A 14588-nucleotide genomic window follows, 5' to 3' on the forward strand; every position below is an offset into this window, starting at 1 on the left:
TGGAACTTTTAATTTCTGTTAGTCTTTATATAATGTTTAGTCAACACTTCTCCCTTTATTTGATGCCATGCCTTATCTGGCCTTCTTTTTGTTTATTTGTTATTAGCAGTTGTACTTATTTTTTAATTTCATTTATCTATTTCCTGTTTTAAGTAAATTGAGGTTCTTGAAAAGGACATCCACTTAACTGTTGATCTGTTGATTTATGATTGTTTTATTGTTACTTTTTAATTTGAACATTTCTAAATTTTCTAAAATGTTCATTCTTCTTCTTTTAATGCACTTGTAAATTAATTTCATTGATTCTTCCATTTTCAGTGATGTCCTTTTATTAAATGCATTGCATAATTAGAATCTTGTTTTTGATCTAATCTAATGAAAACTAATAACAGAAAATTGCAGATGTTGCAAGGAGTTAAACCATGAAATCTAATAGTACTGAAGAAAGTGCTGTCCAACAGCAGAAAATATGAAAAGTGAATATAATTGTGAAAATATGGATAACAAGAGGGAAGGCGAAGTAATGCTACAAGGGAAGGCAAGAAAGATTCAAATGCGCTAAAATATCATGAGAGAGCATATTTCATTATTTTCAGCAAACTATGACAAATAGCAGTATCTCTTAACAATTACAGAACTCTTAACAATTTTTGTTATGCAAAATATTATAATTTCAATTCAAGGTAACCACAGTTCAATGTTTAAAAAAAAATTTACCAAATTGTTTACATAATGGAGTGACCAAATCACAATTATTATTTCATTTGTAAAAATATAAAAAAACTATATAATTCCAAAAATTTTCATAAAAAAAATCTTCACAAAATTTTAATACTAAAGTGATAAAAATCTATTTTTCAACATACCTCTTTTACAATATCCTTTAACAGATCCTGACCAATACCATAATATTGTGGTTTACTTGATTCAATAGTAACTTGTTTTCTTATTCTCTCAGTGTTGTTTGTTATTGCTTCATTAACAACTGAATTTAATGAACTATCATCTTCCTCAGTTAAGTCCATATCTTTATTTTCAGAAACACTTAATAAATTAAATACGTTTGTAAGACTGATCTTAGATTTTGAACCTCTTTCTTCATGACTTTTTAAGAATACATTTTCATTATTTTCAACATCGGATACTTTATTTTCACTTAGATTACTTTTTGATTTAGCAGACACCACCTTATAATCAGTTGCTTCATCGATTTTCTTTTGTTGAAATTCCACCTCACTCTCCGCTGGTATTTTTTCTTGTTCAGTAGTAATAACCTTTTGAGCAGAGTACTGTTGTTTTTTAGTTTCTGAAGCAACAACACAGTTTACAACAGGAAAAACTGAGCTTTCATTTAAATCAGACTTATTTTTCTTTATTTTTTTCTGACTACTTTTTGATTTATCAATTAAAGATATTTCCTTATTCAGATTAAACGGAAAGAAATCTGAATCATCAGAATCTGTATCGGAAACAACTTTATCAACACCAGTTATTCTAGCTAAAGCATCTTTTTTCTTCTCTATTTGACATGTACCTCCTTCCAAATTTTCTAGAGTATCATGCATTGAAACATCAGATTTGTTATTTGAATTATTAGTAGTAGTACTCTTATTAATAACCTTGCTTTCAATATTTATTGTATCTTCTATATTACTTTCTGCATCATCATTACTTTTATCAATACTACTAACATCAGGAATGGGTTTTCTATCGGATACTCTTTTAACACACACAAATTCTTCTGTAGTATCACTGTCAACAAAATTATCACCTTTGTCTTTAGCATCATCATTATTATCACTACCATTACTTTTTTCATCTTTATTTATTACACCATTATCCTGTTCAGAGTTACCCAGTTTTAATACTTTGGGTTCATTACTTGTAATATGAACTGAAGCAATTTCTTCATCATTTTCTGATGAAGATGGTGAAGAAGCGATAACATCGAGACGCAACTCAAGTTTTGTATTATCATTATCATCAGAATCTGAAGTGGATACCTTACCACATGTTTTTTTAGCAGTAATATCATCATTACCATTTTTTGTGATCTTTTCAATCTTGTTATTAACAGATAATTCATTCACTAAAACACATTCTTCATCTTGGGCCTTGTTCAACACTGCAATTTTATCCAGCTCAGTAATGGTTTCTTTATTTATAATTGAAGGACTATGATTATTAATGTTATCTTCAGTATCATCTTCATTTGTTTTATTTGTGTTTACTACTTCTTTAATAGATTCATTAGATTCATGGTCAACATTATTATCATCAGACTTTTCATTAACATTATCATCTGTAACAATTTGTTCAGATTCATTTTCAGCATTCAATTCAATCATTTTATCTGAATTTTTTGCATTTTCATTATCTTTTTCTGTACATTTAACATCTTTTAATTTTTCAGTAACATCATTCAAAATAACTTCACATGATTTTAAATCTTCAGCAGACTTAGTACCTCCTGTATTCTCAATTACTTCTTTATCACTATTCTGCAAAGGTATCACTTTATTGCTTCTCAAAACCATCACACCACTTACTCCACTAGCTTCACTACCACATTGTGAATGAGGCGATACAGATGTCTGAGATTCAATATCATCTAATGAATTTGTGGCTTTTCTTTTATCATCTGGACTAACATTTTTATCTTTTTGACTATTGCATGTTTCAGATAAACCTGATGATGCTGATGTAATTTTACTTCTGGTATTACGTTTAACTGGAGTCGACTGATTTATAACTTCTTTTAATGCTGAACTGGTAACTGTAATACTACGATTATCAGCTGCACTGTTGACAGAATCTAAACCATTACTGTTTGACATACCTAAACTAGTTGTGCTACTATTAGAATTATTATCAACTTCAATAATTCTTGACCTTAAGACACGTTTCACTGCTCCACTAGCAGAGTCACCTAATAAGTAAAAAATATATATAAACATTTGCATATATATAAATTAACACAAAAAATATTTCATTATTTTAAATAAGATAAAAATACTAACCTAAAAGCTAGGAAATTATTAGATATATATATATATATATAAAGGAATTATTGGACGAAGTGATTTCGGAACGATTTTAAAACCTTCTCCAAATACAAAATCTTATTTTCTTAAAATCGTTCGGGCCTCCACGTGGTTTGTCTGGAAAGTTTATGGAGAACTGGAGATATCCATAAGTGAACTAAATCGAAATCAAACCTCTTTGGCTAAACTCAAAAGTTGTAAACTCGTGGGCTTGCCCACAACACAGGAAAGAAACATCCTAGAAAATTCAAGTATGGAAAGTTCTTTTATTACTAACTATATCCCTTCTGGTAATAACCAGAGAGGTTCACCATCGGATTGGGGAGGTGGACAAATAAGAGAAACTTCTAAAGACGAATCGGAGCGTCGGAATACACCCAAAAAACAAACAGTTAAAACAAAACAGTTCCACTACTTGGCGACATTAAACATTAATTCACTAATGAAAACAGGGAAACTCAAAAACCTCACAAACATACTAGAACACCAGAAAATAGTAATACTAGCATTACAAGAAATGAGAAATACCACACAAGAACACTACGATCACAAGGGTTCAGAATCTACCAAGGAATTCCTGGCAAAAAAGTCATGAAAAATGTCCCGCAGTTTGAAACAGGTTTCATCGTCAAAAATACAATACTCGATTCAGTCATAGATTTTCAAGCGTACTCAGACCGAATTGCAACATTAACGATAAAATCAGCAAACAAATTCTACACACTAATCAATGCACATGCACCAACAAACATTAAAAACAGGACTAACCCTAAGGAAGTGGAAAACTTCTGGAACCTGTTGGACCAGATAACTACCAAAATAAACAAAAGGCATACCAAAATTCTATTAGGGGATTTAAATGCACAGTTGGGAAAGGAAAAAAGATACCAAGATATCATTGGTAAATGGCCTGTACAGAAAAGAACAAACACAAATGGCCAAAGACGGTGGATTACTGCAGAAATCACGACCTTTTATCTAAATTCACCAGACTACCCAGAAAAGCCAAAAGAATGAAAACCTGGAAAAGTCCCAACTGGAAACTAGGTGAGTTTCAACTCGACCATGTCTGTATGGAAAAAAAATTCACACAAAGAGATCTACAATGTAAAAGTGATGAGAGGTTTGGAAGTAGACTCAGATCATTACTTAATCAAAATTAAAATCAAAATGACACCACGGAGAAAATCTACAAGGGACAAAAGATTTAAAAAGCAATATGACCAGAATAAAATTACAGGAAATGTCATATACACCGAAAAAATAGACCAACTAGGGACTGAAAACAAACTAGAAGCCCTGGTGGAAAAACTAAAAGAAATAGCATCAGAAATTGCACCGCCAGATAAAAAAAGGAAACACCAGTGGTGGAACATTATCTGTGATCAAGCACTGACAAACAGACACAAGGCTTGGTTGATCTTCCAATCAAGAAAGACAGAAGAGAACCAACAAAAACTAAGAATGCAAAGAAAACTCCCACAAAAAATAATCCGAAATCAAAAGAGGGAGTATCACAAGAAATTACTATAACAGATTGAGGAAGACTTCCATAAAAATAATACAAGACAATATTACAAAAACTTTAAACTGAAGAACACTACATTTAATGCCCCAACACTAATGTTAAGAAATTCAGAAGGAAATCTGGCACACACTGATAAAGAAAATGCCAACATCATGAGAGAAAGCTTTAGAAAACTTCTGAATTGTGAAGAACCAAAAGAACTTCTGGAAATAAACACAAATACCCAGATTAAAACGCCAAGAGGAAACATCCTTCCACCAACATTAGCAAAAGTAAAGATAGCTCTGAAGCAAATGAAAAACAACAAAGCAAGTGGAGAAAATTTCCTGACTGCAGAATTATGGAAGAACGCGTCAGAAAAAGTACACAGAAATCTCCACAAAGAAATTGTAAAAATATGGCACAAAGAGGAATTTCCGGAAGAATGGAAAACCGCAATAATCCACCCTTTACATAGGTGATAAAACCAACCCTGACAACTATAGGGGAATTTCCTTATTAGATTGCACTTACAAAATTCTATCAAGAATAATTTACAACAGAATCAAAGACCAACTGGAACAAGAACTAGGGGAATACCAAGGGGGATTTAGACCATGGCGAGGCTGCCATAAACTAAGGAATAAACAACTGGTAGTGACTTTTATTGATTTCAAGAAAGTATATGATTGTATACATCGAGAATCCCTGCTAAAAATCCTGAGAAATTTAGGGCTTCACCCAAAACTAGTCAAAATCATCGGAATAACACTAACCAACTTGGATACCCTAACTTGGATACCAAATCCAAGGTTAAATTCAGGGGAGAAATATCTGATCCATTCGACATCAAAACAGGACTGAAACAAGGAGATGGACTGTCACCGCTTTTATTCAACTGTGCCCTTGAATTTATAATACGGGATTGGAAAAAATTAAATAAAGACAACGGTAAAATTGGAAAAGGTATCTCAGTAAATTGCCTAGGCTTTGCGGACAATTTAGCCCTACTATCCCAAAATATAGAAGAGGCCAGATACCAACTGTCAACACTGGAAGAGATTGCAGGAAAAATCGGTCTAAAAATTTTATACCAAAAAACCAAAATTATGGTGAGAGACCCACTATGCATAAGCAAAGTAAAAATAAACAATAATGACATAGAACTAGTAGAAAACTTTAAATATTTGGGGGAAAACCTCCAAGAAAATCCAAACTGGAATGAAAGAATAAATAAACTCATCAAAGCCACAATAAAAACACAAAACATCTATAACAAAAAATGCATATCCATAAACACAAAAATAAGACATTATAACTCAGTTATCCAACCAGAAATACTTTACGGATGCGAAACCATATTTGGACCGTACCAGACAAGGTTTACCGACAAACTGGAACTAAGATTGAAAGACAGATTCTACGACGATGCATTGGGAAAAACATTAAAAAAGACGGGATTTGGAGAATTATTCCAAATGAAGAGATTTACAAAACTATCATCCCGATAACTAATAAATTTAGAAAGAAGAGAATTTCTTTTCTAGGACATATTTTCAGAATGGAAGAGACCAGACGGATAATCAAACTTTTCTGGAACAAGAAAAGCAGACCGAACTGGTTATACGAAGTACAGAAAGACATGGAGGAATTAGACATAACCCGTGAAAACCTAAAAACGAAAACTATGAGAAATTAAAAAATAAAGAAACAAGATTCCTATCAAAACCCAAGAAAACAATAAGCCGGGTGTACTCTGAACAAGAAAGTGCAAGAAATTCTGAAACCCTTAGAAATTACTGGCAAAAAAGAAAAGCTGAAAAACAACAAATCAGCAAGAAAAGAAAGAACTTGCAAAAAAAAAAAAAAAGAAGAAAAAAAGGAATTATTATGGTATATATACAGTAAAAATCGTTTATAGTTACATTGTATATAGTGACATCAGATGATATAATGACATCGGATGATATAATAATTTTTTTATAATCATCTGTCCATATCACATGCACTTAGATGTATCTTAATTATATACTTTTTTAAATATTTTTATTATAATTATAACTCTTCTTTTGTACCAAATCTAAGCCAGGATCTCAAGAAGTCTCTTTTGAAGAATTTCAATTTTATTTTTTATGTACTCTCTGTATATAAATACAGTATGTATATTGTTTATAATTACACTGGTTGTAGTGACATATTGGTTATTATATCTTATATTTCCTACTACAATGTAACATTTTATCGATTATAATGACGGATGAAAGTGTCTCATCAATAATGTAGTATATCTACATTGTAGCTACAGAAATATTTTGACAGTTAAAATGACCTTTTCCTTTTTACCTGCATATGCACAATAGTTTTTGTTTTCCTTATCTTCTTACTGTACCAGATTATTGTAAACTGAAGCAGCCACATTCAGTTGTTATTAAGCTTCTGCTGTGAGCGTATCATATCGTACAGGTACAATATTTATTTTACATATCCTGTGTAATTTATTTAATAGTGATTTCAAAAAACATTCACAATAGAGGAAAATGTACACATTATCTGGCAGTTAGAGAACGGTGAAACTAATAAGAACACTGACCAAGAATTAGGCGTAGGTCATTCGACAATGTCAGTGATATGGAAGAACCACTAAAAAATGAAGAAAAATCTTGAAACAAATTCTATGAAATCAAAAAAATTACAGCCTGGTCAACAAAATGATGTAGACCAAGCGCTGTTAAAATGGTTTAAATACAAACGGGCTAGTGATATCCCTATTAGCGGCCATATATTGCAAACTAAGGTGAATCATTTTTCCGAAAAGTTTGGTAAACCATGTGAAATAACTTCAGCTTGGATACAACGGTTCTGTCAGCATTACATAGTGTCGGGAAGAATAAACAGTAAGGCTGCAGCAGCTCCAACCGGTGTTTCAGAAAAACAGCTAGAAAGCATTTGGCTAAAATTAAAAGAGAGCTATTCAGATGAAAAAATCTATAATGCTGATGAATCCAGTCTTTTTTTTTAAACGGACACCAGAAAGAACCCCTCAGTTTAAAGGCGAAACATGTTCAGGAGGAAAATAATCAAAAGAAATATTAACATTACTAATTGCTACAAATGTGACTGGAACTGACAAAAAAATTCTGGTTACAGCGAAAAGTGCTAAACCCCATTATTTTAAAAATTTGAAATTGCTTCCTGTTATTTATGAAAGTAACAAGAAAGCTCGGATGACAAGTGATATCTTTACATCTTGGTTACAAAAATGGGACTGTAAATTAAAGATTGAAAATGACAAAACGCTGCTGCTCACTGACAACTGCCCAGCTCATCCAAACACTGAAAATCTTTCATGTATAAAGTTAATGTTCTTATCACCAAAACCAACAGCAGTCTTACAGCCCTTAGATCAAGGTGCGATCACGTTGGTGAAAGTCCACTACACAAAACACCTAATTTTACAAATGATACAGGATTTAGATCAAAAAAAGGAAACACAAATACTACTCTGGATGCTATAATTAAATCAGAATGTATGATGACATGGAATGAGGTTTCTCCCAAATATAAAAAATTGCTTTTAACAGGAAAGATTTTTACCACAGGCTGGCAAAGTTACTGACATCACATGGGAAGAACAATCTTTAACAGAATGGGGCAATAATCTACAAAACCAATCATTGTCAAATGCATTGTTTGACGATTATCAACAGGTTAACAAAGATTTAGTGTTCTAAACAGAGAATAGGTTTGTAAAGATGTAAAGATTTTTCCTATCATGTACAACTGCCCAGGCTCTTGTGAAGTTAAATTTTAAACCTATTCTCTACCCTCCATACTTGCTAAATTTCACAGGGTGTGAAATCTACATAAGGCTATCATCATCACTTGAATTTTGTATTTACTGTATTTAAAAGGCATCATTTTCATTGGTTTCCACAAAATTTTCCTCTTGGTTGGTTGCAGAATGATCTAGGTGATCATAAATTATTATATTATTTATCTGGACTACTTTGGTATGTGGTGCAAACATGATCAACTTTTACTTCGGAGACAAGACTTTCAAAACTTTTTTTTTTAAATAAACTTCTGTGTTTCCTAATTGCTTTTCCTTGATGAATTGCCTAGTTGATAGTTGTTTACCCTACTTTGTTCTGATATGTTACTGCTTGGTAATAACAGAGTTTGTTTTGGATAATTCAAGGAAAAAAGCTTTCTCCTCAGGAGTAGTAGTGGCTGATTTTTTAACTAGTTATGCAACACAATAATCAATATTCACATCAATAACAGCAGTTGTACCAACTTAAATACATTCTCTGTAAACCATTTTTGCATGTAACATTTTTTTTTATAAACCAGCAAAAGTATATTTCATCTGCAATCACCCTGTGCCAATGTTGTTTTGTGTAACACCTTAGAAAATATTTTTTTGTGAAAATGAAAAAAAGAAGTTAATAATTATAATAAAAATATTGAAAAAAATTATATAATTAAGATACATCTAAGTGCATGTGATACAGGCAGATGATTAATAAAAAAAATTTGACATCATTTTAATGATATATTATTTTTTTCTTATAGTCCTCACAGTCCTAATGTGCCTCTACAACTGTCCAACTCCTCCTATACCATAGTGTAGCAAAAGTTTTTTGTTATATGGTATCATCAGATTTGGCGAGTTGATGTCTTCATTGTTGTCGCTATCATTACCTTCATTATGATTACTTATGTCCCCATCTATTTCTGCTAGTACTGAAGCCACTACATCATCATCTGTTTCATGTGTTTGTATGATGACATGGAATGAGGTTTCCCCCAACTGTAAAAAATTGCTTTTAACAGGAAAGATTTTTACCACAGGCTAGCAAAGTTACTGACGTCACATGGGAAGAACAATCTTTAACAGAATGGGGCAATAATCTACAAAACCAATCATTGTCAAATGCATTGTTTGAAAATTATCAAGAGGTTGACAAAAATTTATAAACACTAAATCTTTGTTAAGTTGAAATTACTATGATTTTCACTTCTTTCACTTAAAGAAAGTTATTAAGAGTATTCATTTCACCATAAATGATGAATTGAAGATTACAGTGAGGTTGTGGATCAAGCCAGCATTCTTCATTAATGGAATGAGAAAACTGGTTCACTGTTAGGAGAAATATACAACTTTAAATGGTGACTATTGGAAAAATAAATGTAGATTTATGTAGCAAATAAATAATCATTTCATTTGACTCTCTTTTTCACTTGTAAGTTATAAGCAAGTTATAAGTTATTGTTGAATAAGTTATTGCTAGTTATACTAGCAATAATTAAGGAAATAAATTTTTGTCCTAAAAATGAATTATTCAGTTATAATTATGGGTTGAACAGGAATAATTTCCAGTATCTAAGCCAAATAGAAACGCTAAAATGATCCCTTTGACTCAAATGAAATGGAGACTCTACTAATTTCAATACAAGAGATTTTAGTATGGTAAGCAGAATGATAGCAACAAAGACAATATGTGCATGTGCAAGTGTGTAAGCATAAGTTTCTTAATTATAAATACTGAAAAAACAAACTGAAACATACTTCAATATATATATATATATATATATATATATATAGAAAGCAATGCTTCAGCTCTGCAGTATACTCAGCTCTAAAAAAAAAATTACTGGATTATCTTTTATAGTGCTGGTTGTTACCAATGACAGTAACCTATTCTGTATTGCCAGTGCCTCAACCTCTAAAAATTGCCTTTAGATTAATTTTTTTCAAAAAAAACCAACCATGTTTACAAAGTAATAAAAAGCTGTTCAAATTATTAATAAAAAAACTAGAGAGAAACATCACAACCACTGCAAAACATCTTTCGGTGCATGTGCGTATGCGTGTGTGTATGTAAGAACCAGTGGAAAGCAGGTACAGACTAACCCACCAGGTTGATAGTGGTGAACATGTCTTCACAAATTAGCTGATTTCAAAGTTGAGAGTTCTAAGATTCAAATCCTAGTAAAGGATTTTATACAGACTTTTTAAAGGACTTTTATTCAGATCTGAATATGATCATGAATACCAGTGTTTTTTGGTAGCAGGTTTAAATTAACCACACATCTAAGAAATGGTCGACTTGAGACTGAACAAGACTACACTTCACTTACACTCCTAATATTATCCTCATTCATCATCTGAAGTACCTGACAGTAATTGATTCATAAGGCTAAACAGGGAAAAAAGGTACAGATTATGTGGGCATGTAAGCAGTTGTGTTTGCTGGGATAATTAGAATACATGATCTATCATCTCTTCACAATTATTTCTTTGAATTTCATTCCTGCAGACGTTAGTAGAAAGAGGCATTTCATAATATTTAAATCCAGTAACAAAATCATGTTTTATGAGTATTAATTTACCAGATTCCTTATAAATATATATGTAAAAAACAACTAATTGACGTTAATAAAAATTATCATTATTAAACATAAACTACGCTAAAAAAGGATCAAAATAAATAGTTAAAACAGCTAAATAAATAAATAAATAAAACAGCTTGGGAATATAACTTTCTTGCAAGTCTCGGTCATCTATGATAAAATGTTCGAAAAGTCCGTTCTATAAAGTGTAACTAACTGTTAAATGTTAAAAAAAAAATAAGAGAAAACGCATGCCACTGAATATTATTAGCACATAGCACTGCCGTTTGTACAGTCTGCTATTAATCAAATTAGTAAATATTTTTAATTTAAATAACCACATACAAAATGCCTCCTAAATTTCTTAACACGAAAATAAACATGCAAAACAGTTTCAGACAATAATTTTCCATCAAACGCAGGATAACGCGTACCTTCAGTAGAAACATAACCTCATAGTATAAAAAATATTACAACTTACCTACACAAAAATTATATTACAAAATAATAGAATAATATACCTTCTACATTTTCTTGCCCTATTCCTTCCATGACAAATTCAAAATTACTAATACTTAACCTTAAAATAGAACGTAAATTGCAACATTTCACTTCACGTGCTATAACCTAGTACTGCGAACAATTGCTTTTGAGTGCCTTTGCTATTGCCAACATGACTATATTTAATCAAACATCTTTTAAAAATGTGGATAATTATATTAAAATTAACTCTGAAAAACTGCTAGGAAATACTGGCACAATTTCAAGACGTATGCAATAAATATTGTATTAATAAGCTAATACTGAAAAATTAATATATCATATATAATCTGCTGCTTGCTGGAAGTTAAATTGCGAGTTGTTTTTAACAATTCAATGCATTCAAAAATACTTTAATAAAATATCAAGTAATTCTTATATGAATTAGTATTTATGTTTATACAATATTCTAGCAGTACGTAGTAGTCTTTACAGTTGTTTGGCAAAGAAATAATCAGATCACCGGTTTTAAAAATCACTGTTTTAGTTACCTTCATTACACAAAATCTAACATCTTAAATATTTCCATCTCCTGCTGAAAACACTTTAGCTAATTCCAAGGTTATAGTAACCAACCAAGACGGTGCTACTGGATATCTCTTTGCATTCATTCAGCGCACCACTGTACTCACCGAACCGTTCAAACTGACACTGTTACGAGAGAATGAATTTGAATAAAACATACATAGTACGTACAAAACCGTCCAGCTCCTACCATAACCCAGTAACAGACAGAATTAAATATAACCCAGTATATTCTTGTTAAGAATTTATTCCATTCAAAACTGAACAATATTTTTAAAAATTATATAAAATAGTACGTTTATTTTATTAATAACAGATTATTAGTCGTTAATAATATAGAATAGTACATTTTCTGTATAAAGTAAAACATATTATAAAGCTTAAAACCTTTTTTCTCCACTGGTGGAATAAAATGAATGTTTTATTGTTTGCCAAGTGGAATAATTATAATGAATGCAGGCAACTTGACATAACTCCCAAGTCACTACATATATAATATTCTCCTTCATAAAGGAGAATTTTTATCACTGTTGTATATACGTCTGGTAAAAATATTGAGATATACATAGTTCTAATCAGACTTGCTTTCTCTAACGTTAATTATGTTGATTACTCAGCCAGTCTCAACTCCCTAATCTTCATTGTATAGATAACAGAATTGAATATTACTTGAATTTCACTAATGAAGTGTTTGCATGCTGGGGCACAACACATATTCAACTCTGTGAACAAAGCGGGAGATGTGGAGGAATCTATGACAAAGTTTCATTAGCATTGATATTGCAATTGATATTATATTTATTAGTGCCAATAAATCAGTTAATGACTGATGGAGATAAATATGACAGTGAAATAATTATTCTACTGTCAGCCTTTACCCAACCTAAGAAATTCTTGATGAAGTAGCAAAGGCATTCAAATGCTTCATAGAAAAATTTCAGTTTAATGAAAGGTTTTCAATTTATTCAACAAAAAATCTGATGTGGATACCACATGACTTCCTTGTACATCTATTAAATTACATATACATATTTTTTTTTAAAATCAGAGGTTAATAATTCAATATATTTAGGTTAATAAACCAATAGATGTTGTTAATAAATCAATATATTTAATAAAAAAAAAGGGTTAAAAAGAAAAGGAAATGAAGTTGGATTGAAACCCATGTACCTTCCCTTTGTACAATCAAAATATTTCATTAATTAAAATTTAATTTGGCTATAACTCTGGAACCAATGAAAACAACTACCACTTATTATATATTGTTGAAAAGCTCTCAATGAGGGCTGATTATTGCAGTAGGAAAAATACCAAAATCTTTTTTTTTATTTTGGGCTTTTTTGGACACTTTTGGTCCATTCCATTGCAATCAAAAGCAAAGGTGCACAACTAGATGTTACAACAGTCCTCAACCCAAAATTTCAACATCCTATAGCTAACCATTTTTGAGTTATGCGAGATACATATGTACTAGTCAAAATGGATAGTACATATGTACTAGATACATATGTACATATAGTAGATACATATACATAGTATAGTAGATATGTACTAAATGGACTAGTACATATGTACTAGTCAAAATGGATTCAGGGATGGTCAAATTGGATATTCCATTGAAAAATGGAAATCAAAATTTTTCGCAATCACAATACTTCCTTTACTTCGTACAAGGAAGTAAAAAAGAGAAGTACATAAGTTGAAGATTAATGAGAAAGGTAATAAATAAGAAAGAAGATACATAAATGAAGATATGGATCATACAAATAATGTAGGTAAAGAAATAAATTACCTAGGAACAGCAATAACCAAGAGCTAGAGAACTGAAAAAAACAAAAATTGCCATAGGAAAATATGTTTTTACAAAGATAGAAAAATTCTATGCAGCAGAACAGAAACAGGCAAAACTTATTCTGTGGGTAAAATATTAGTAAAGTGGTTTTTTGAACTGTTTTCTCATTTTGAAAACATCATCATTAAACAAGAAAAATAATGAAAAGAAAAAAAAAGATAGACTCTTTATCATTCTTTCCTTCATATTCCCTTTGTGATTGTATGTATATATTCATTACATTTTCATTTCAAATGAGGATACATTTAACTGATGGTTAAAATAAGAAGCAAGAAATTCAATTAGGTGGAAGTGAAATGCAGTAAACTGACAAACATGAAGAAATGTAAGAGAAATTGGGTGATACTTGTGTTAAGAAATAATTATGTAATGAAAGATGTTCTAAAAAACATAAAGGAAGGAAATAATAAAAAAGGGACAAGGAGAGATATGAGATACTAGTCAATTTAAAGGAGAGAGAAGTTATACTTGAGTTAGCAGATAACATGGAAAACTAAAATACAGCCATTGGAAGGATCTACCAAGAACTGATAATGATAATATTACTTAATCTCCTCAAGATGCTTTTTAAACAGATACTTTTATTATTGAAAGCAATCCTGCTGATATCTTTATATCCTCAACAAAACATCAGAATGGGTAAAATAATTGTTGTTTACAAAAATGACACAGAGACTATTGTCCTTTCTGTACACTTTCATCTGTAGTATCTGTTACAAATTTT

At 30.9% G+C, this 14588-nt stretch overlaps 1 protein-coding gene across 3 annotated transcripts in view; it reads right to left on the bottom strand.

Moving 5' to 3' along the window:
- LOC142324751 (uncharacterized) overlaps positions 1-11604 on the bottom strand; it is a 33688-nt gene extending 22084 nt beyond the window's left edge. For all 3 annotated transcript variants that reach the window (XM_075365691.1, XM_075365689.1, XM_075365692.1), the window contains exons 1-2: positions 11469-11604; positions 867-2929 (exon numbers count right to left, since the gene is read on the bottom strand). In XM_075365691.1, the coding sequence (XP_075221806.1) occupies positions 867-2929; positions 11469-11499 (2094 nt within the window). In that variant the 5' untranslated portion in view covers positions 11500-11604. The remainder of the gene's footprint in view (positions 1-866; positions 2930-11468) is intronic.
- Between the last annotated feature and the right edge of the window lie 2984 nt (positions 11605-14588).

The sequence above is a fragment of the Lycorma delicatula genome, chromosome 5 (assembly GCF_047948215.1).
Source record: "Lycorma delicatula isolate Av1 chromosome 5, ASM4794821v1, whole genome shotgun sequence".
In the NCBI taxonomy this organism is placed as follows: domain Eukaryota; kingdom Metazoa; phylum Arthropoda; class Insecta; order Hemiptera; family Fulgoridae; genus Lycorma; species Lycorma delicatula.